General features: G+C 32.8%; 1 protein-coding gene across 4 annotated transcripts; it reads right to left on the reverse strand.

Annotated features, from left to right (window-relative positions):
• Positions 1-201: 201 nt before the first annotated feature.
• Positions 202-25317, reverse strand: LOC140057498 (solute carrier family 12 member 4-like). Of its 4 annotated transcripts, none has more exons than XR_011846955.1 (25): positions 25076-25317; positions 23413-23466; positions 17693-17766; positions 15620-15730; positions 14662-14814; positions 13244-13429; positions 12610-12848; positions 11938-12158; positions 11299-11433; positions 10938-11036; positions 10431-10488; positions 9416-9709; positions 9083-9301; positions 8804-8908; positions 8451-8619; positions 7450-7538; positions 7119-7225; positions 6848-6967; positions 6327-6416; positions 5914-6005; positions 5520-5627; positions 4646-4917; positions 4087-4220; positions 852-2572; positions 202-587 (listed from the first exon to the last, which is right to left on the reverse strand). XR_011846955.1 is itself a non-coding variant. In XM_072103184.1 (25 exons), the coding sequence occupies exons 1-24, from the start codon at positions 25227-25229 to the stop codon at positions 2481-2483; spliced, it is 3375 nt and encodes a 1124-aa protein (XP_071959285.1). In that variant the 5' UTR covers positions 25230-25317; the 3' UTR covers positions 202-1954; positions 2469-2480. The 4 variants fall into 4 exon arrangements, 3 of the variants coding, with proteins under 3 accessions (XP_071959285.1, XP_071959284.1, XP_071959287.1); XM_072103184.1 differs by having other exon boundaries at positions 202-1954; positions 2469-2572; XM_072103183.1 differs by having other exon boundaries at positions 202-2572.
• Between the last annotated feature and the right edge of the window lie 26 nt (positions 25318-25343).

Below are 25343 nucleotides of genomic sequence, written 5' to 3' on the forward strand. Positions count from 1 at the left end.
CAGCACAATGCGATAGTTTGACGTCATATTTTGATAGTTCGACGTCACATTGCTATAGTGTGTGACGTCACTATTCATAATAATATTGTAGATCAAAGTCCAATATTGAAAAAACTGCAGAAAAGTAATATCTAAGAAAAAAAAGGTGTAACTGTAGTTAACAGTCCGATAAAACATAATTATTAAAAAGAGAGTGCATTTACTACAGAATATTTATTTAAAACATTGGTTTCTATGGTAACGATACGAAATATAAACACAATATACAAGGATGCAGTTTTAACTATCTAAAAATCTAATATCACAAAATGTTACATTTAATTAGGTTTTAATAGAAAACATTGAAAGTTTACTATGTATTATGCAATGACATTGTAGATGAGATCACTGAGAAGGCAAGTTGTCAAATGTGGTTACTCATGTTAGGCTAACATAAACTTGTCTGATGATACACACTGCATGATAAAAGTGTTCTAGAGTGAACACGCCTTATTTTGGCTTTACTCTGAAGTGTACCATCGTTGATTCCTTGTTAGTAAAACCTTTATCTGTATAGTACCTGTAATACTTAACTAGTGTGAAACAACCTTTAATAACTCTAGTGTGAACTAACCCCTATTTGAATGTGTACCTTTAATAACTCTAGTGTGAACTAACCCCTATTTGAATGTGTACCTTTAATAACTCTAGTGTGAACTAACCCCTATTTGAATGTGTACCTTTAATAACTCTAGTGTGAACTAACCCCTATTTGAATGTGTACCTTTAATAACTCTAGTGTGAACTAACCCCTATTTGAATGTGTACCTTTAATAACTCTAGTGTGAACTAACCCCTATTTGAATGTGTACCTTTAATAACTCTAGTGTGAACTAACCCCTATTTGAATGTGTACCAAACTCATATTTTAATATGTACAGTATGTATATGCTTTACTAATGTGAACCAATCTTTAATAATTCTAATGACGTGTGTGAACCAACCTCTATTTATCCCTTCAGTACACCAACATCTACAATCTAACTAAAAGGCATCACATTTACAAAACCTATACACTTAATATAGACTATAATATAATCTATAACAGCATTTCACTCATAAAAAACTATTTTTTAAAATTTCATACGCATCCAACAGCGAGTAACTCGCCAATTACAGGTTGGATGGATAAACTATTTTATAATATATCGTGCTTATAAACTAAGTCTCATTTGGAGGCTTAGGGAGTGGAGTTTAAATAGCCCGCGAGTTGCAACCATGGCATTGGTCAGGATTGAACCCAGGACCTTGGGATTTGAAGGCAAGCACATTAACCACCAAGCTACAGCTCCACTCCAATATTTTTTTCCTTACAATCAACTGTAGAAAAATAATTAGTAAAACTATGAAATAAATGCTATGATTAAGGTGATATAAGTTGTTGCAGCATGCGATTATTATATCATCCTGAATTTCGCAGAATCTACAAAATAAAAGAAATATATATTTACATCGGCGGATCACCTCCTAAGTATAGGAATTGGTTGTACACCAGATTAGACATGCATTCGTACAGTATAAGTTGCGAAATATATTTAAATAGACGGATCCAAAGGGGGAGGGGGGAGGGATGTGGGATTACCTACTTACCTACTCTAACCCCGTAAATAACAAAATAAATAAATGAAAAAGTTCTGCACTTTTTACAATGTTTAGGTTGTTTTAAAAGCCTGGATCCACCACAGATTGCTATTGCTATAAAATGACGGGTAAAGTTTTATACGCGCATAACTATTACGCAAGCTTTCGTTATGTCGCGATCAAACGCGACAACTACCAAATAACAGCAATACAAAAACTAAACATATAAAATATAACATTTTCTCTCTATGGCAGCTGATGCATAGCTAATGAAGCACCGTGGTTGCTCGATCAAGCGTGACGAACAGTCGCATCTCTACAGACGCTATTTTGTCTGTAAAGATAAAGTTTTTTCATTAAGAAACAAAATACAACAACACAATTACATCTAGCTTAACACATATTATACTATTTTTTTTTTTTTGAACTACAAATTAGTTTACAAAATTACAAAACATTAATTTCAGTTAATATAATTTAAGTAAGTTTACCTATTTTCAACAAGCACACCGTACAGAAGTCACGTACAAAAATACAACACTTATTAAGGTAGTTTAATATTTGGCTAAACTGTTTAAAAAAATACCTAATACTAAACTTAAAATATATCAGCATTTTAAACTATGTAATCATCATTTTATCCTAAGTAAATTTACACATATATTTTTTTATTAAAGGAAGTCCTATTTGTCAAGATCCGTAAACCTTCCCATGAATCAAAGACCTTCCCATGAATCAATAAACCTTCCCATGAATCAATACACCTTCCCATGAGTCAATACACCTTCCCATGAGTCAATAAATCTTCCCATGAGTCAAAGAATGTTGGCTGAGTTGCTCTTTGTTACCTGGCCAACATCTTAAGAATAAATTGTGATGACCTCTCTTCCTCCTCCACGAACCATTAGAACACGTTCAAGACCTTCTGTTAAGACCTCAAGATATTCCATATCTGTAAAATTTTAAGGAAAATTCTTAGTATTTAATTTCACGTTATAACGTATAAAAATTGAGAGCACATTATTGCATGTAATATCACAAACAAAAATATTAACAACAATTATTCATTTTGAGGTTCATAAAAAATAAAGATAGTAAACAGTGGCAAAAGGCATCCTTTGCTTTCTTAACACTTTGACTGCCAGAGGTTTTTCCAGTTAGAAACTGCCACCGCCAGCGTTTATAGCCCAATTCGATGTTTTTATTAAAGCTGATTGAAACTATGTATGTGATCTGATTTACATGTAATTTAGACTAAAATAATCATAAAGATTTTAGCATTACAATGGTACCAAGAACGATTTTCAAATCGCAATATGTAAATCGTAACAGTAAAATGAAAGTAACCCACTTTTTGAGTTTTTTGTAGTTTCGCGCAAGAAAGTCGAGATATTCGCGATTTTGTGCAAGACATCACAATATGAAAATATCGCCCGGTGAGATCAACAAACAACGAAAAAGTTACTTACATGGCACCGGTAGGCCTATAAAAACAAGTTATGACTATTGAAAAATGTATTTCATTTTATAAATCATAAATCTTACATCAATGTTTCGCTAAAATCCACATAGTAAAGACACCAGGCCTAGTTAACTAGGCCTAAAGTTGGTCCGGTACCGTTTTACGACTAGGCCTAGGCTATAGCCTAGTACTACTAGCCTAGCTAGTAAACTGATGATAATATTCATACCATTTCTAAACAAGTTTGTTGCGTGAAACTCGGCCACTTACAGTGAAACACCAAAACAATTAGGGTATACATACAATAATAAAATTAAAGACTTCATATTGAAAATTCATCCATTATTTTTTATTCAGATAACAAACAAACATGCCAATCCACATAAACCTTTGTAATGCTTCGGCGGCATATTTAGCGCGCGACCGGTAAACCATCCAACCCAACCATCGCTGTACGCGCTACTGTGATGTGCGGTGTATGTTATTTCGACAGGTACCATTTTGACAATCGTTCGTAACCAGATTAGTTACTTTCAAAAAGTAAATTATTCACGGTCCAGACCGAATATAGTGTCCATATTTATAGTATATACCAATAATTAACCTATCTACCGGATTTCGTAAAAAAACGTGAAAAACGAAGATCTTCGTGTTTGGCAGTCAAGCGTTGTGTTTCCAAAAATGAAGATCTTCGTGTTTGGCAGTCAAAGTGTTAAGCCTCAATGGGTCTCCTTTCATTTGATTTTGGGATCTTGTCAAAATTATTCTACTGCAGTTACTGCATTAGCTACATATTTTACAGCAATAATGTACGAATTTAGTTTACAGTCACTGCAATAAACAGTGTGTATGATCACTCCCCAAAAAGCTTGCTAAATAATTGCATAAACAGGTTAAAGAATAAATAAAATAGAGCTGTACTGCAGTAACTGCAGTGGAATCATGGTCACTTAGGTGCAGCTTAGGTAGTCTATGGAAGTAGACATGAATTTGTTAAAGGATACAGTTTTGTTCTTTTCGTTGCAACTTAGGTGGTCCAGGCAAGTTTAATATTACAAGGTGAGCTTTGTGAGACTTCTCCACGATGATCTCATTCAGTCTAACGGCTGTGTGCATTCTACGTACATTACGATCAGATCTAATTCAAAAAAACAAAAATTAACATGGAATTTAAATTCATGATTTTGTCTTTAACTACATCATTTAAAACCTCAACAACGACCAATAATCTAAATTTTAACACAATTTCTATAAAGCTCTGTCCACACTATCAAACTTTATGTGACAATAAAGTATGATGTGCCCATATATGGACACGATGACATCACTACCATATTTGGGCACATCACACTTTTTTGTCAAAGTGGTTTGATAGTTTAGACAAACCTCAATACTATTATTATGTATGTCTTTTCTAAAGCTCTGTCCACACCATCAAACTTTATGTGACAAAAAAATGTGATGTGCCCATATATGGACATGATATTTGGGCATATCACTAACACATTTGGCTACATCACACTTTTTTGTCAAACTAGTTTGATAGTGTAGCTTAATACTTACGGTTTAATGTCAAGCAACCCATCAGTATCATTATCAGCTGCATCAGCCTTCTGTTTCTCAGGTTCCATGTCCATTAAATCAATATCGTCTTCCGTAACCTCACTTATGTCCGTTAAATTTGACACATTCAGCACTTCTTCCTTTTCACTTTCCTCGTCAAATGGAGACGACTCTTGTCGGGCAAATCGAACCTTACGTCCAGTATTTTTTGCCGGAGAGGCGCCGTCGGTTTCACTTGCAGGGATGTGATGAAGATCAACAATTGCTTGAGCCTATATCATTAATTAAAATGATTTAACTTGTATGACCTATGACCTTTAAGACTAGAGGTGGTTCAAATGTGAGATAACTTACATCGAAAGAGCTCTCTTTACGTGATTAAACTACCCTTGTATGACCATGACCTTTAAGACTAGAGGTTTCAAATGGGAGATACTTACATCGAAAGAGCTCTCTTTACGTGATTAAACTACCCTTGTATGACCATGACCTTTAAGACTAGAGGTTTCAAATGGGAGATACTTACATCGAAAGAGCTCTCTTTACGTGATTAAACTACCCTTGTATGACCTATGACCTTTAAGACTAGAGGTTTCAAATGGGAGATACTTACATCGAAAGAGCTCTCTTTACGTGATTAAACTACCCTTGTATGACCTATGACCTTTAAGGCTAGAGGTTTCAAATGAGAGATACTTACATCGAACAAGCTCTCTTTACGTGATTAAACTACCCTTGTATGACCTATGACCTTTAAGACTAGAGGTTTCAAATGCGAGATACTTACATCGAACAAGCTCTCTTTACGTGATTAAACTACCCTTGTATGACCTATGACCTTTAAGACTAGAGGTTTCAAATGTGAGATACTTACATCGAAAGAGCTCTCTTTACGGGTGAGTTTCATCTGGCGCAGTAGTTGGGTCCTCTGTTCCATCAACAAAGTTCTTTCATACGTGTAAGCTGAGATGTCACAACCAGGCTAGCAAAACAAATCAATTGGTTACAAAGTATAATCATTGTTATAGGGTTGTGGCCAGTTGGATAACACAGAGGCCTGAGCTGGTTTAGGGACGCTAAGTGACCTCTGGAGGCCTTGGGCGTTTTTAGTCTTTTTCAACATATTTTAATGCCTTATTTCTCCTTTGGTCCTGTTCAGGGGCCCCTATAAGCACCAGAGCCCTTATAGCCGTTATGCCACTGGTTGTGGCTATAAATATCTACAACAACAATACTTAAATGCAAAATGATTTGGGTAATTAATTTACCAACTCAACAACTTCAATCTCGGCGTCAATTCTCAAATGATACAGAAATGTTTTTAAATCTTTCTTCATTTGAATGCTGTTATCTTCCATTTCTGTTGAATATTGTTAAGAAGCATTTACTTTCATTATGGTTTTGCCATACATGGACATGATGATGTCAATCATTACCATATTTCCAATCCCAAGGTCTGGGGTTCAATCCTGACCTAGTACCAGGCTTGTATTAAACTCACAACTCTTCAACTCAACTCCCTAAGTCTCAAATGAGACTTGGTTTATAAGCGTAATAAATTATAAAATAGTTTATCCATCCTGTAATTGGCGAGTTACTTGCTGTTGAATGAGTATGAGAAGAAGAAAAGGAATAGCACTACTGTAAATGCTGTGAGCATTGGAACACAACAAAAGGATACGGGCCACAGTGTATATCTTCATAGTACAGTTCTTCCATACTTTGTGTTGTCTTAGGAGGAACGGCAGTAACATTAGCATACCACCGTCATCTGAACAGCAGTTAAGGAATTAGAAATCAAATTATATACAAGAACAATAGCTAGAATAAGGAATTTTTACATAGTATATTATATATACAAATCATTTTTAAAATACAAATAACAGAATATTAAGTAAATTAAACATGTAGTGTGGATGATATCAAATTTTATTTTAAGCTATTTTAGCTATAAAGTGATCATGGTCAATAGGGTGGGGTAAGGCTGCACTGAGCAAAAACCCATTGACATTCTTCATTAAATATTTATTGTTAATATTAATTAATATGTGTACACTCATCTTTGCAATAACATTTCTATTTGTTTAACACAAGAACAATAATTGTCAATAACCCATCTTTAGTAAAAAAATAGATGAAAAAATATATGAAATAATATTAAAATAATAAAAAATATAATAACATAATCAATAAAAAAGATACGGACAATCCACCAGACGTCAATACTGCCCCCTTCCAGCTTCTGATCGTTGCTAGGAAACAGCGTTATGTTCTTTGGAACAAGAAGTGCGTTATGCATTGAGGACACGTTGCGAACAACATCTAGAAAACATACAAAATTTATATTATACATTGTAAAAAACAATAGGTAAAATAATGCTACAATATTGGTCAACTTAATAAAGTTTACACATTTAAGGGTTATTGATTGAATTTTATTACTCGATTTTTAATATAATTGGTTTACACTTACTGAGGAAGACTCTAAATGCTCTGTCATCAGTAGACTGTCGCCACCCGTAGGGCCAACCAGCGATTACTGTATTATGTTGAAGTCCACCCAGACCAGACATCTGGATGCTGTAAAAAGTAAGTATAATAATACTATAACAAATAATATTTGAAATAGAATACAGTAAAAACTACCGAACTATTAATCTATTAAAGGGACACTCCTATTAAAGGGACACTCCTATTAAAGGGACACTCCTATTATTATTTTCCACAATAGTGATTATTATTATTACATACAATGATACTTAAATTCTAGTGTGGTCTGGTGCTTTATTTATGGAGATCCTTACCATGCAGAGATACCATCATTGACATCTCTTGCTATGAGTACTTGGTGAAACCCTTTTACTTTCTCCTCAGTCATAACCTTTCTTAATTCCTGTCAATTAGAAAGAGTAAATAAATGATTGGGACTATGATAAATGTGTAAAGACCTATAATTTACACAGACGAGTGGTAACGGTAAGCAGAAAACCGCAGAGATCTGTATCTATCCTGAGCGGAAACTGCCCGTCAGTTCCGCGTTTTGAGTAAATGGTCATAACAAATACCATAGATTCTATATTTTTATTACTGATACCGTCGTCTCTGTAAATTGGTCTTAAGTCTAATTTGATTACAAAATATGACAAAATACAAACAACAGATTTCTGAGCATGCTCACAAACCAGTGTCGTGATAGCTTCTGTATGCATGGCTTTAAAGGCCAGGTGCGGGCAAAAAATTTCTATTGATCATACATTCCAATAATTATCGATCTATAGTTTCCCCTATGTTTCATAATTTTGGGGATTTTATTTGTGTTACTTTCATATCAGTGGGGGGATAGTTCAAATTACACAGTAAAATCTCTATTCTTTTGTACACAAATTTAGAAAATAGAGAGGTATTTTAAAAAGCTATGAAAAATAAACGGTGTGGTAAAAAATGTTATCAGATGACTAAATATAGGTAATATAACTTGAATTTTACATTTCTGGTATTTTTATTCAACTTCAGAATTCTATTTTCATGCTATAGCAAAAATTATCCACTGTATATCCACTATGTTTTTTCACCTTCTAGGGTAACTACCTAACTACTGAAAAAAAGTCCAAATTTTGTATTTGACCATATTAGGGGAAATTCAGGGTTTTTCGTCTTGATTTATGGTACAAATATTTGATTTATGTACAATTAACCAGATATTATATTTAAAATTCATGTCTGTACCTGAGCTTTAAATGATTCAAGCACCTATAGTATTTGATATACATTTGAAAATTCCGTATTAACAATTAATAATCCAAACCTGTGCGGCTGCTTGACTGTCTGGATACTTTGTTGTGTAGTCGCCCTCTATAACTGAGCTGACGAGAGTTAAACCACGACCAGCTTTCAACTGGCTTGCAAAGCTCAGCAACCTACGATGTTTTGGCAATAACTCCTCATCCAATTTGCACAGAACTAACACTTGAGGTCTAAAGAGCGAACAAAATAATTTAAGTAACACCTAGTTGTTCCACGAGACACCAATTTAAACAACAGCAGAGTTACCACTAAGAAATACTGTATTAATTTTCCAAATCATTTACTGATAAGACATCCTATATTGTATAATTCTTGACTCGTTTTACACAATCATTTTTATTCGCTAAAGCATACCTCCAGTTTTTGGTGTGAGGAGGTCCTTCTTCTAGCCTTAGTAAGCTGTAACGTGCAGCTTGTAAAGACAGACCACGCAGTCCGTCTCCCCACTCTTTTTCGGCCCTATAAAAAGAACATTTGAAATAAGGCTAGAATGATTTTCTTTTTTTTTAACGTTTATTTGGGTCAATGCAAATTATTTGTGTACGATGCATGAATTTGTGTCATATCTTTGATGTTATGTCTCTTGATCACTTTCTATTTTATTTCCTAATGTTAAACCTCTAAGTAACCTACCCTCTGTACTCAATGTATTTGTATATACAACCAGCCAGCGCCATTGCAGCTAATGCGTAATACCAACTAGATATGAACATCAACGACACGCACATCACCATGCCGATGAATGACAACGACCAATGGTAGTACTTGAAGCGAGGGCGCCAGTTGGGTGTCCGTAACAACGTCTGTAATGCACAGGCTAAGTTCACAAACATGTAACACATCAGGAAAAACCTAAAAAATGTAAACAAAATTGAGGTCAGATACAACATATACAAAAATATAATTAAAATAGTGTAAAAAATGGTCAGATAAACTTAAGTACTTTTAAATGGAATGAATACTCACATAGTGATAATAGGAGCTACAGAATCAAGTTTAGCTATGATAATTCCGAGTTCAGAAATAGCTGCCGTTAGTAGTAAAGCCCACGTAGGCTCTCCAATTGCTGAACCTTTACCAAAAACAGCGAGGAACGGAATCAGGTTGTCCTTAGCGATGGCTTGCAGTAGACGTGGAGCTCCTGTTAAACTCTGCAACCCAGCTCCGATGGTAGATAGAAACGAACCAATCAGAATTACCCATTGTGATGGCCATGCTATGTTGGCAACTACTAGCCCTCCATCAATACTTTCCCCAAATCTAAAAAAAAAATTATATCATAGACAATTTTTTTCCCAAAATTATAAGGTTGAAAAATAGAGAGGGACCATCAAATATGGCTGCTCCACAGTGGACAATCAGATAGTTCATTTTGAAAATGAAATGCAATTTAAAAAAAAAAATTAAAGCGACCATTTTAAGAAGACCCTGTCCTGTTCACATGACATTCTATGGAATTGTGCAATATTATCATTATAATTTTGGGTGGAGTGGGAAAATCCAAAGTTAACTAAATTTAACCATTTTAATTCAGCCGTTGCACAAACAGGAAGAGGATACAATTTATAATAAGATGGTGTTAATGTATAAATTGGCACTGTGCCCTATGGCTTTCATTATATTGGAAGAAAATAAAGATACACACATACTATGACAAAGTGATATTCTACTGCAGTTACTGCAGAAACTACAGTTATTTAGAAAATCTTTTGAGAGGTAGATCATACATAATTATTTCTATCACTGCCTCACTGACTAAAATAATACATCATTGCAATAACAAAAATATAGTTGAATAATTGTTTACATATCATCATTTTTTATTATATAAAAACTGAAATATATAATCATGTACAGCCAACTCAGAGGACCCAAATTCTATCCCACTATCAAAAATGATTTTTGAAAAAAGAAATCAAAATTTTTGGGCCAGCTTTATGTTTTGGCCAAGTAGTAGAGTAGTAAAGTAGTTGCTCCTTACTTATCTCTCAGTATTTCCCCTCTTACTGCACCAGCAAAAAATAATACACATGTGATATCTGTAAAAAACCTAATTAAAGAAAAAATAATATTGAATATAAAGAAATAAATAAAATCAACACACAAAAAGTTGTCATTTACAATAAATAATACTACCTGTACTTGAATAGGAAGATTTGGACCTACACAATATGCATATTGTGATATAGGTCGTCGACTTAAATTCCACCAAGAAGAAATAAAGTGAGTAATCACATTACAATAGCGCCACCACCTGTATATAAAGATTTTATTATAATTGTTGTAATTATTGTATTTGCTCCCAAACCCTTCCCATCATGCATTGTGCAATGACGTTTCTCGCGAAAATCAAGCTATTTGCGATAAACCTTATTTCTCTGCACATTAATAGTTCCTGGGTTAAAGGTCATTGCAAATCAATACCTCCATACTATATGCAAATGAGTACTTGGTAACCTTTCACCTTTTTATTTAAAAAAAAGGATACAAATCAAACTGGTGGTGAAGATGGCGCCTAACGTTCCTCGTGGAATGGAGAACTGCGCATCTTTAAGGTCACCTGACCTATTACTGCCCGCCATAATTCCTGAAATAGAAAACATGAAAATGTTTAAAATCTTGTTTGTTTATAATCTATGTAGAGTATGTGCTTTTGTTTGACTGTTCTGTATATTTATTGTTATTGCTATTTTATTTTGTTAATTTTTTAAAATTCAATTTATTTTAATTTAATATATTGTATGCTATTGTCTTGTCAAATTGTATGTTTGTGAGGGTCCCTAATAATCAGCTTTGGCTGGATGGAGCACTCTCGTAAAATATTGTTGAAATAAAAATAAACATCTTACCTGTTACAGAGGGGAAGAAAATAGCTAGAAGTATTGTAAATGATGTTGTAATATCGGACACTATCTCGTTTGGACCTTTTCCTTCTTCTCGCGGTAATACTTCTCCGCCATCACGGTATAAATTCTTTAAATTGTCTATGGAGAGACAAAAAGGAAAAAATAATGGTGATATCTATTAAATAATGAAATACTATAGGTACTTTAATTAATAGACTTTGATCAAAAGTACAAGTAAAATAAACTAAATATTTTTTAAATTACAATTACCTTTCAGACAAATCTATAGAATTGACAAATAATTTGTCTATGGTACATTTCCAAATTATAGATACAGCAGAACCTTTATTTTAGAAAAGTATATGCAGGCTGTGTGATGTTTAAATACAGTGTTATAAATAAAAAATCTATATATTTTCTATCAATAAAAACAGTCGCTGCTGTGTAGGGGGAATGCACGTATGTGGATTGTCTCACAGCCATGGCGTTGTGGAAACTAGTTGTTGATTTGCGCCCTCAATGTAAAAAAATAACACACTATTTATGTAATAAATTAATAAAAATGATGATGTCATCGGTAATTTCATGAGTATGTAAAATCCAGGGTACGTAAAACAACAGGTTATATTGTGTATGTATTACCTGAAAACAATCCATTTCCTAGGCCTGGAATTGCTGGCGTTAATTTTGCGGAGTGTTTGCTTAAATAACTCACACATTCATCGACTTTTAGGTCATCAGCATCACATAACGACTGCCCTAGTGTACTCGGCACCGACGCGTTGCCTTGGAAATATAACGTACACTCCTCTATTGATCGGAAGTCAGAATGGATTGCTATGTTGTCATCCAAACAGCAAAATCTAGATATTATAATAAAAAATGTGATATGAGAATGAGTACATTTATTTAAGTATATTTTTATATTGAACATACATTGTTTTTTTAACAATTTCTCTGTAAACTCTGGTTATGATACTTGGCTACCAATCAAGGGTCCTGGGTTCAAGTCCTGTCATATGTCAGGATTTTTTTTATAATGACAAATTACAACTCTACTCCTAAAAACTTTGTTTATGTAGAGCATTTTGTGTATATGTTTGTCTTGTGAAAAGGATTACCACCTTTAAGAAGGATAGTGAATTAATTCGCTTAGTATTCCTTAGCAATTTGCCTAAATATATAAACAAACAAAAAACCACAAAATATTCTCAATTTAGAGTATTTCCAAGGATAGCCATAGTGAGTTTACTGTCCTTCTCAAATGTACCAACCCTATTCACAAGATTATATCAAAATAAAATACATACTTACTGTAAATCATTCGGTATAAAAACGCCAATATATATGCAGAAGATGGAGATAACGACGCAGAATAAGAAGAGGAGGGCGCACTTGTTGACGTACTTAACCCCGACAAAGACAAGTAGAGAGAGAACAAATAGAATGATTGTTCCATATACTCTCATGTTATTCAACATGTCTGGTGAATTGCTTGTTGTGCCACTACCTACGCCATCATCAAATATTGCAATCACTGGCGCTATATATACCTATATAAATACAAAATTGTATACGTGCTGATAACAAATATAATTTTTTTTTTCCTAAACAAACTTACAGCACAAAAATTCAAAATTTGTTCAAGAGGAAATTGTCCCTTTTAAATTGTCCTTTTCAAATTGTCACTTTTGTGACAAAAACCTTTAAAAAAAAAGATCGTCAAAAAATTCATTTTTTTTAAATTACTGTATCTTTGTGTTTTATTTTTGTTGCTTCAATTTTTTCTTATGTATTGAATGGCTTAGAGCGTGGACGAAATGTTTGAAACTATTTGCAAGAAAGTTTGCATATGCACACATATGATTCTCTTGTGCACATTATAAAACCCACACAACAGAAAGAAATCAAACTAAATTGACTATAAAATAAAAAATCTAATTCTTACCAGTAAAATCTCGATGGCACCAAGAATATACATGGAAGATGCAAATGTGGTACCAAGATAGAAGAGGACACCAACAGCGCCACCAAACTCAGGCCCTAATGCTCTGGAGATCATAAAATATGAACCACCAGCTGGAACAACACCATTTGTTGCCACGGCACTCATAGAGATAGCAGTTAGTGAAGTCTGGGGGGGAAAAAGTAAAATGAACTTTGATTGGATGATTGCAAATCCAGTTTCCAATCTTTCTTTCACGCCAAACTGGCCATTTCTCTGGCCTTGTCTACATTATCAAATGTGATGTGCCAATACGGACATGATGATGTCATATCACTACCATATTTGGACATATCACCACCATATTTGGACATATCACTACCATATTTGGAGATATCACTACCATATTTGGGCATATCATCACTACCATATTTGGAGATATCACTACCATATTTGGGCATATCACTACCATATTTGGACATATCACCACCATATTTGGACATATCACCACCATATTTGGACATATCACCACCATATTTGGACATATCACCACCATATTTGGACATATCACCACCATATTTGGACATATCACTACCATATTTGGAGATATCACTACCATATTTGGAGATATCACTACCATATTTGGGCATATCACTACCATATTTGGGCATATCACTACCATATTTGGGCATATCACTACCATATTTGGAGATATCACTACCATATTTGGGCATATCACTACCATATTTGGACATATCACCACCATATTTGGACATATCACTACCATATTTGGACATATCACCACCATATTTGGACATATCACCACCATATTTGGACATATCACCACCATATTTGGACATATCACCACCATATTTGGAGATATCACTACCATATTTGGGCATATCACTACCATATTTGGGCATATCACTACCATATTTGGGCATATCACTACCATATTATTTGGGCATATCACTACCATATTTGGAGATATCACTACCATATTTGGGCATATCACTACCATATTTGGACATATCACCACCATATTTGGACATATCACTACCATATTTGGACATATCACCACCATATTTGGACATATCACTACCATATTTGGACATATCACTACCATATTTGGACATATCACTACCATATTTGGACATATCACCACCCTATTTGGACATATCACCACCATATTTGGGCATATCACTACCATATTTGGGCATATCACTACCATATTTGGGCATATCACTACCATATTTGGACATATCACTACCATATTTGGACATATCACTACCATATTTGGGCATATCACTACCATATTTGGACATATCACTACCATAGTTGGGCATATCACTACCATATTTGGGCACATCACCACCATATTTGGGCACTCAATTTCCCTTTGCCAAATCGTAATTACTTACAGTTGCACATGATATTACAATGATAAAGAAGCTTTCCAGCGCTCCAGCATTTCCTACGATCCAAGTGAGACGAATGAACAGAATGACGCCAAGAATATTCTGAAGACAGGGCAAGTACACTCCCATCAATGTGCCCATTTGAGGAGCTACATTCTGTAAAAGAAACATATACTGAAATAAATTAAATTCTTTTAAAATAAGCTTTTATTTTATTATCGTCTTGAATTTTGATTTTGAGATAATGCTTAAGCTCTGTCTACACTACCAAACTTTATGTGACAAAAAAATGTGATGTGCCCATAATGGACATGATGATCACTACCATATTTGGGCATATCACTACCATATTTGGGCATATCACTGCCATATATTTGGGCACATCACACTTTTTTGTCACATAAAGTTTGATAGTGTAGACAGAGCTTTATTGATATTTTAGTTGTAGTATATCCATTAACAGTAAAATGCACATTCACAATGAATATTTAAAAATATATTTAAGTGTCTTAAAAATCAGTATACCACAGACAAACATAAAAACATATTGAAAATACACAAATACATTGAATTTTATGGCATTTTGGTGAAATCAACCTTTTTATAAACCTTTGAATAAATAATAATAATAATAATCAACAGAAAATTCACTCGACACTCAATTTTAGCAAATCCCTGTCAGATTCCAAATTTTATAACAACTGACAGCGGACCTTCCATTTCCGCAACAAATCCCATTCTCATTTAATAGTAACCTTCAACAAACATCATTTAATTTCCTATCAAACTCGATAACATATTTTCTCTCTGTAAGTTATATACTGACCTACACTACAACCATACAGTATATTTAAAAAAAAGTATATAAATATAAAAGAGCTTTATTCAACCTGTCAAATAACAGTAATATGCATAAAATCAATACATTTTTTAGTTATACATAACATTCATGTTTACATACCTTTAATTGTTTATCTCTTCCTTCTGGTTCTTGTGAATGTTCTGGCAATGTTTTGTAGTTTGCTAACGTATTGAGTAAAGACGATATCTTGGGTCGGTGCTTAAAATCATCCTATTATAATTGTAATCAAAATATGAAATAAAAATGGTTAATAAACGACAATATAAAAGTAAAAAATAAAAAAAAGTGAGGCAAGCCATTATGATTTAAAAATGAAGTGCCCCAAATGTTTTTTTAAATGACATATTTCAATCTCAATTTATTTCCACAATATAACACCAGATAATTATTAAATATCAACGTATTTCAATCTAGTTTGTTAATAAATAAAATTGAATATAATACAATTGGGGGGGAGAGTCATATAAGTCCAAAAGACTCGCCCCAAGATATAACAAAAAAAATGAATTAGAAAAAAAAATTACATAAACTAATAATGTATTAGATACAGTACAGTTAGTAGGTATGAGAAGTTGTTTCATTGTTGCAGTTACTGCAGTAACTATGTACATGATACAAATATTTAGTACGCTTAACACTACTTTATTGTACAGCTGAGCTAGTAGAATAAGTTTGACATGACCCTTAATCAGTACCATAGCCATCTGTATGGTTCACGAGGACACACCAATTGACTAATTAAGTTAAGTTCTGTCTACACTATAAAACTTTATGTGACAAAAAAATGTGATGTGCCCATATATGGACATGATGATGTCATAGTACTACCATATTTAAGCATATCACTACCATATTTGGGCACATCTAGTTTGATACAATGACCAAAATTGTGGAAAGAATTCATTTGTAATGGTGGTAATAAACCGGTTATTTTAAAGAAACAAAATAAATGTATAAAAAAACAGGTCAAAAAATACTTTTTATCACTATATGCTGATTAACAACACCTTTGTTTATTTAAGTTCTATATAAATTGTAAAAGGGTCCTACAAAAAAAACGAAGCTACAGCTTTTTTATCCAGGATCCCTGTTTTCAGTTGTACTGTAATTATGATGTACTGTAATTAATGACTAAATAAATGTGGAATAAATAAATGATAGTGTAGACAGAGTTTTAAGCTCTATCTATGTACACTATCAAACTAGTTTGACAAAAAAAAGTGTGATGTGCCTAAATATGGTAGTGATGCTTAAATATGATAGTAAGACATCACAATTGGACACAGACAGACCTTAACTGTAAATAAATACATAATCTGTTAAGCATTTAATAATTTTTCATACATCTTCGTTATCTGTCTGGTCAAAGGTCATTCATTGTCTGATAATTAATATTCAAATCCAAAATATTGTAAGTGACACTTTTTCCACTTGCTAAGACGTGATCAGCTGGAATCGTAACGTGATATTCTGTCAAAATATCAATATCAATTGATTTTCACAACTTCTAAGACGATATTAATTAAAAACTATTTTTATTTTGAATCCATTGTATCTAATTTCAATGTGATAAGTAAATTTAAGAATAATATCCCCTTACAAATCATAGCAATATTATTATTGGACAATTTTCATTGTATATAATTATATAAAAATATGAAATATATATACATTTTTCAGCACATTCTAATAACTAGAACATCTGTTTTCAAATATATTAATAATTTTGTTTTGTCCCACCAAATTAAGTATAAAAATAGATGTACCGTACCACATGAAAATATGCTATATAAAAATGATTTATTATTTAACAAAATTTTACTTCGACTATGGTGATAAAATATGGACATATTTTATGTTTGTGAAATAAAACTACTACAGGTATGCATAATTGTATATCATTTTTGGAATTCTAAATTCTCAAAGTTTCTCTGAAAATGTTTCTTTCTTTCCTGTATAATTCACAATTTTTTAAATAAGAAATAATGATTTTTTTTAAACAAATTTGTACCAAAGGATATTCATATATTATTTTCTTATTAAATTATATTTTATCAATTGGAACCAATAGTATTATTGATAGAAAATTAAAATCTTCTATTTTTTAACTTTAAAGACACAAAAATCATATAAATGGTTATTGCATTAAATGATTAAATTTAAAAGCTTTACCTCATAGAGAGCTAAATTGCCGTCATTATTAACACCTTTCTCTGCATCGTTCATAAACGGGGCGCCCTCTTCACCTGTAAGACAAATATTAATTTATGTTTATAAATTTACCATACCAATTATACATTTCACCCTCTGATAATGAAAATTCCTATAAAATTTATTTTCAACTTTTATTTATTTTTAATTTTTATTTATTTTTAATGAAAAGAAAAGGTGACAGTGAAACTCTATTAACTTCACTGAAAGAATGAATAGCTTTTTTATAATACAAATAGGAGTATTACAGCTATTACTGTATTAACAGTGCTTACTAAAATGTCTAATATATCATAGTTTAGCTATGGTTCTCTATTTCTATACAGCAAATTTCTATTTTATTAACTTGTACTAACTGTAGCTGCTACTAGAAAGAAAACATGCAGTACAAATTTAGTTTTAATACTACGGCAAAATAAACCTACCGGCGTTTCTATTATAGTTAAAAATTGTTTTGTTTTAGTTTTCCCTTCTTCCAAACGGTGTGATATTGAAAATTAGAGTAAGAATAAAAAAAAAAACGATTATGCTAAATCATAAAAAGAATTTTAAGACTATTTCAATATTGTGATAGAATTTGAAACCTTGACTTGGTTAAGAACACACACACATGTGGTGCAACTGTGTTAACAGTCGTCAAAAAACAGAGTAACTATGAATGTGATTTATGGAGAGATGTTGAGTTACTGCAGTAACTGCACACTAATTCATGGCATTAATCACAGCATTGTTAATGATACTACTGAATGTCCACACTAAAATGAAATCTACTGAAAACTCTTTACAGTAGGTACAACATAATATGTTATTGATACTGACAATTGACAGTAGACAATGCAAGTCTGTGGTCCCTACGATGTCCGTAATCATAATAGGCCTAATGTGATGTGACAATTGATATTATACCAAGTGGGTTTTAAATGTGGGTGTGTTAATGTGCATGAGTGAATAAGGAAATCTTTGAGTGGTTTGATTTCAGTAAAAATTTTACCTATAACTTAAAACATAATTATTAGAAACCAACTTAATTAAGAATTAAAAAAAAATGAACTTTCATAAACAAACTTTAAACAAATTTTAATAAAACTGGTTATAATATCAGCAACAACATTATAATAATACTCTCTTTTACAGATAATGGTGAACTATTTTTTTAACGCGCCTTGAGTGATATGTGCGCTATAGAAATCTATATTATTATTATTAATTATTAATATGTTCTATAAATATTTCTTAGTAGAATATTTTAGACATTTGGTCTACGATGACAAATCAACTATGACCAATCCTGCGCCTTAGTGACTGATTCTGCAACCCATGAAGTCTCCACGCTTTCAGAATTTGGTGTTACTACAGCAGTCAAAAGCTATCACAACAGCAATTTTGTTGTAGGCACATGCAGTACTTTGGAATTCTTAGAAATTATTTTTCTGGATAATTTATACAGTATTTGATCTTAATTAATCATTTTCGTCTGTTAAAACTCTGACGGAGGAATACCTGCATTTTTGTATTTCTTGTTGGTTGCCTTGGAAACATAATGCTCAGAATCATCTAAGAAACACCGAATAGTGAGTAAACAACTACAACATTATAGGTACAATACAACAGTTGGCAACACCAAAACCTCTCTGCCAGCCCCACACCCCCTGTCAAAGATCTACACTCCTCAACCAGCCCCACACCCCCTGTCAAAGATCTACACTCCTCAACCAGCCCCACACCCCCTGTCAAAGATCTACACTCCTCAACCAGCCCCACACCCCCTGTCAAAGATCTACACTCCTCAACCAGCCCCACACCCCCTGTCAAAGATCTACACTCCTCAACCGGCCCCATACCTCCCTCTCCCAGCACCATACTCTGTTACTGGGTCCACACTTCTCCTGTTCTCAAACCCCTCTCATAGAATCCACATCACCTTCTTCTAGCCCACACCTCTTCTCCCAGTCCCACAAACCTCTCCCAGGCTTCACATCTTCAGCTCTACCTCCTGGGTAACAAGCCTCCTCTGCTGGCCCCACATCTCTACTTTCAGCCATAAAGACATCTCCCATGCTTCACACCTCCTCTACTGGGTCACACACCTCTTCTCCTGGATCACCCACCTCCTCTGCTGGCCCTACATCTCTTCTTCTGAGCTCCTTACCATCCTCTTCCAAACCACATCCACCTCCCTCTGGCCCAATCGCTATCCCATCATCTTGGTGTTGCCACACAGTTGTCTACAAAATACACATGCCATGCAACACTAGACAATACGTGTATGTGCAACAAGCTCACTATATTGATATAAAACACACGCTAATATGGAGGAATTTCTAATTCTTCCTTGTTACATCTACAGTACATGCGCAATGCTACATAAATGGGAGAATTAGTTTCTAATTCTGCATCACATTTGACAACTAAATACTGTACATGCGCAATACTTGTGAAAACTAAACATTCAAATTAAAATAATTATGTCGTTAGTAATAATATTATCCAGTAATTAATTAGAATAAAATACTAGGAGGTTATTAGTTTAACTAAAGGTTACTTCAATTAACCTATTTCCTATTATATTTCAACACATACTAATGTAAGTGAACTTATAGGTTTAAAACAAACCAAACAAGACTTAATCTAGTTTCTTTACCAGGGATATTTTTTTCAATCGATTCAAGCAACAGTATGTGTATGACATGCCAAGTGTGCCAAAATGTTTTGATTTCAGTTTTGATCATCAAAACGGTTTTTATAAACCGTTCTTTTGGAATTTTTTGAGTAAAACAGGCCCCAGGTCAGTCTACAGACACATTGGAATAAAAATAATCGCACTGTAAATTAAATCTACTACTATTAATTTTATTTTTTTAGTCGTTGGGAAGTTATAAACTGTCTTTATAACACAAAGTCATTTCTTATTACTACTGTCATTTCTGAAATTCCATCAAATCTGCGAAAAATTGATCTAATCTCAAAATTTATCATTTTATACACTAAGATCTTAAAACCATAAATCTTGGCAAACATGTTAAAATGTCTTACTCTATTTCTATCCTAAAAGATTACATTATAAATTATATTTGAACCATCATTTATATTTTTGAAATAATATATTGTAGCAAACGTTTACATTTTTTTTCATTTTTAAAGCGCAAAATTAATAACTTAGTATTTAAGTTCTTCATCTCACCTGCTTTGCCAAATCATGAAATATTGATAACATAAATTTTGTAAAACACTTATTAAGCTTTAGCGGCACTTAAGCTGCTGGCCAACATGTAATGTCGGTCAGCTGCGACATTGCGATATCTGGATTAACCAAATGAGCTGAACATTCTTTGAAAATCCATCGATTAATGCCAAAATTAAGCTCGGTAATAACTAAAATTTAAAAGAAAAGTACTCATTTTGAGCAGCTTACAGACAATTTGCATATCATACCAGTGTGCGTTTTACTTTACATAATTTGTATATTATACAGGTGTGGGTTTTCCTTTACATAATTTGCATATTATACAGGTGTGGGTTTCCCTTTACATAATTTGCATATTATACAGGTGTGGGTTTTCCTTTACATAATTTGCATATTATACAGTGTGGGGTTTCCTTTACATAATTTGCATATTATACAGGTGTGGGTTTTCCTTTACATAATTTGTATTTACAGTATGCAATACTACAGTGTATATTACAAAATGTGGGATTTTCCAATTTACAACTTGGTAGTGGGGATTCCCCATTTACATGGGGGTATGGGGGGGGATTTTGCATTTACTGTAGAACTTGGTGTAGTGGGGATTTACCATTTACACTTAGCCAAGTGGGATTTCCCATTTACACACACCAGTGGGGGACTTCTCATTTACATATATGGACAGTGTGAATTATTATAAAAGATATACTTAGTGGTAATTCCCTAGTCTCTTGGCATGGAAACAATTTGATGTTTTGTTTTCATCACTAACCATAAAAATATTGATTTTTCACCAACATAAAATGGAAATATTTTTATTGTTTGCATGTGTTTATGCAATTTTACATACATGCGTCATTAATATTAAATAACGTGATCTTTACTGGTATTGGTCAATTAGACATTTTACTGTGTCATGTGACAGATCAGAGTGCTAAAATGCAGAGTTACAAAGCAAACGAGAATATCCCACAATACCATTCACTTGTTATTAAACCAAACCAAACATTCCTTCAATTGTAATCAAATTCTAAAATACACAATCTAGTTTCCTTATTATTAGTAAACCATGACAAGACATCAGGTAGAAAATGATTGTAAAATAAAAGTTTACAGGTTTTGTGTGCAACTAAAAGTTTTTGTTTGTGCAATGGTGTCAAAAGCTAATGTACCAAAGCTAATGTACCAAAGCAAAAATTCATGTATATAATTCATTTATGAATTTGTAATGAGGATCACAAACAGCCTAAAGGTCACAGGATGGAATAAAATAGTTTAGATTGAAACAAATTGTATTACAAACATAGTAGTATAGTAAAACAATGTAATATTAGTATTATATTATCAACCTTCTTTATAATTTTTGTCATTCGAACAATTATACGTTTTTGAGAACCTTTTTTGTATTTGTTGTCACAGCTGGTGGCCTATTGTTTGTATTTTTGAAAATGAAATAATAAAAAAAAATAGAAAAAAAATATTAGCCTACTTTAGTAGTTTTACTGAGCTGTATTTGCAGCAATGTTAAAATGCCGATAAATAGATTCTTTCAAAAACTGTGATTTAGTATACTGTAATGCCTTTACTATTGGTGTAAAATTTAATTGTGCTTTATATTTTTTTAAATGTACAGTATTTAGTTAGTGTACTTATAATTACATGCAACATATCAATCATATCAAGATATTAACATATTAATACACTCTCAACACCAGCTGAATTAGGGGTGAAAAATTACAGTTAATGTTATCTGAAAACAAAGTGAAAGAAGCAATTATGAATACAGAAATATATATATATATATGTCAGACTCCAGATGATGAATAATGATGAATCTGCTTGAGAATGTAATAGTAATCAGTATGACAGAATACATGTATGTATATTATAACATACCAGAGTGTATTCTTTGATTGATGAAGTTAATACGCATCACGCGTCGTTCGGTATTAGTTAACGCATTTAACACAAAAGTGATAAGCGATATTTAATTTCTAATGCATGTTTAGCTTTTTGTAAAAATGTTGAGAATGCAGTGCGTGGCGTCTCTAAATGTTGTACTCTGCGTCAAAATTGGTGCTCTGTCTTTTTTTAATGGCCTAACTTCTGTGCCTAGCCTTTGAAAATTATCCCGAATGAAAGAAGCGTATTAATTGAATAAAAAACTACTTTAGAACAGTACAGTAAAAAATATAAAACAAAAACTTTCTATATCGTTGAATAGTGAGAAAGTTCAAGATCAGTTTTTAGTTTAAATAATAACATCTTGGACCTGAGGTTATCGTCTGTTATTACGGGATTGGGCCATATATTTTAATTCTCAAATCGACGATCAATCAAATTTCAAATCATTTGGAGTCTGACTTATGAAAGTGTGATGAGATGCGAGTTTGTGACTAAATACAAAGATGCAGCGAACACTAGACAAAAGCACAGCAATGCGCGTCGTTCCTTCAAAGCTACGAAGAGCAAGCTCTTGTTATTGTCACAAACTTACTGTAACCCGCGACACTACCGTAAAAATCACCGCTTCCACTGTTTATCAAACGTGCTGTGAAAACGTACAGAGAAAAAATGTTAATAAATGTAAAAATATACTAAATAGAAATAAGAAGAAATAAATGATTAAAGCTCTGCGTACATTATCAAACTTTATGTGACAAAAAAGTGTGATGTGCCCATATATGGACATGATGATGTTAAATCACTACCATATTTAGGCATATATCACCACCATATTTGAGGACATCACACTTTTCTTTGTCAAACTAGTTTACTAGACTAGTGTGGACAGAGATTAAGATAACTAATTTATTTAGACTTTAGATTTGAGGAAAAAAAAATCAGAATCCTCCCAAATTCACTGCTAATAGTAAATGCATTCAATAAAGCTGGAACCAATTTTTACTTCTGGAAAACCAGTTTGACTGTTTGACACCAACTACCTTTTACAGTTATTAAACTATAGCTTCCTATAGATTTTTGTATCAAATTGTGTAAGTAAATTTATAAAATAATACAATGTTATATATTATATTATTAGTATTGAGATTGTAAAGAGCATTATTTTCAATAACAATAAATATATTTAATAATATAGACAAAAATGTGTTAAAATGAGATATTATTAGAAGCATGCCAAATGGCATAAAAGCAGAATTGACAATAATACATCTGGAAAATTCACTAGGATGTCATAGATTATACCACACTGTATTAGAGGGGTGTTTTTGTTACATTTAAAGTTAAGGAAAAGTCTGTCAGTTTATTCAGGTAAGTTAGGCACAACATATATTATTATGCTTATCATCATTTAAACTTGTGATTTTTAGTGTGTGTAGAGTAGTGTAGGAGGGGCTTATTGCTCTATTTTAGGTTTTAATCCAGTTTAATCAAAATAAACATCATGGCATCATTTTGAGTTTTAATTACTGACACTAGATTTGTGTTTGTTTGTTTCACATTATTCCTCAAAAATTGTATGATAATAAAGAAGGTACAATAATAAGTTTTTACCTCTCTTTATATCTAATCTTAAAGAATTATTCTGTAGCTACTATTTAAAATGGTCTCAACATAGCTGATTAAATACTAATAGTATCTATTCATTGAACATTGGCGAGTGTCTTTCTTTTTACTTTATGCAAATTGAAAGTAGGCGTAACAAAAAAAAGTAAAGTAAATCCTGGATTTAAAATACTTGAATGAAAATTTATGCTTGATCGACCACATGCAAATGTAGGTTCTTCATTCCGATAAAAATTGTAAAAAACTAAATCAATGCTTTTCATTTATTTTCTTGTAGTGGTGTGAAATTATTTGTTATAGAATCTGGGCACACACAGAATTAGAGAGATGAGATGGGATGGGCTATATACAGTACCACTTAATAATCTTCAGCCAATACAACGGTCCACTGGTGGGAGTTTTGTTCATTATAAACAATAATGAAATGATAAAGTTTGTAGACTTTCATTTTTTAAAGCAGCTTAAAACTTAACCCTATATAATATAATGACTTGCACATTACAATAACACAAAAAAACATTACAAAATAAAACGATAAATTATGAAGTATTGAAGATCACTTAAGCCTAGCTAGGCCTAGTTCAAGGCTCTTCATCTGAAGGGTAAGAAGCAATTGGTTCCGGTATACTTACAGTATTTTTTGCCATTCTTCGCCGACGACGCACCACCAGCGGTGTCGTTCTCTGCTGCTTGAATCGACGGAGGTTTATCCCCTCCAACAATTTCAACTTCATTATTGATATCACCTTGTACAGCCGGCTTTGTTACAGTAAATCTTTGAGACATTATTTACAACAATAATGTACAAAACCCGTTTTAACAAGTGTTTTTTTAGTAAAGCCTTCTGCAACCGGCCACACAACACACTTTCTACCCGTCGCGATCGTCCGTCGTATTAAT

Source organism: Antedon mediterranea, chromosome 8 (genome assembly GCF_964355755.1).
Source record: "Antedon mediterranea chromosome 8, ecAntMedi1.1, whole genome shotgun sequence".
Lineage (NCBI taxonomy): Eukaryota > Metazoa > Echinodermata > Crinoidea > Comatulida > Antedonidae > Antedon > Antedon mediterranea.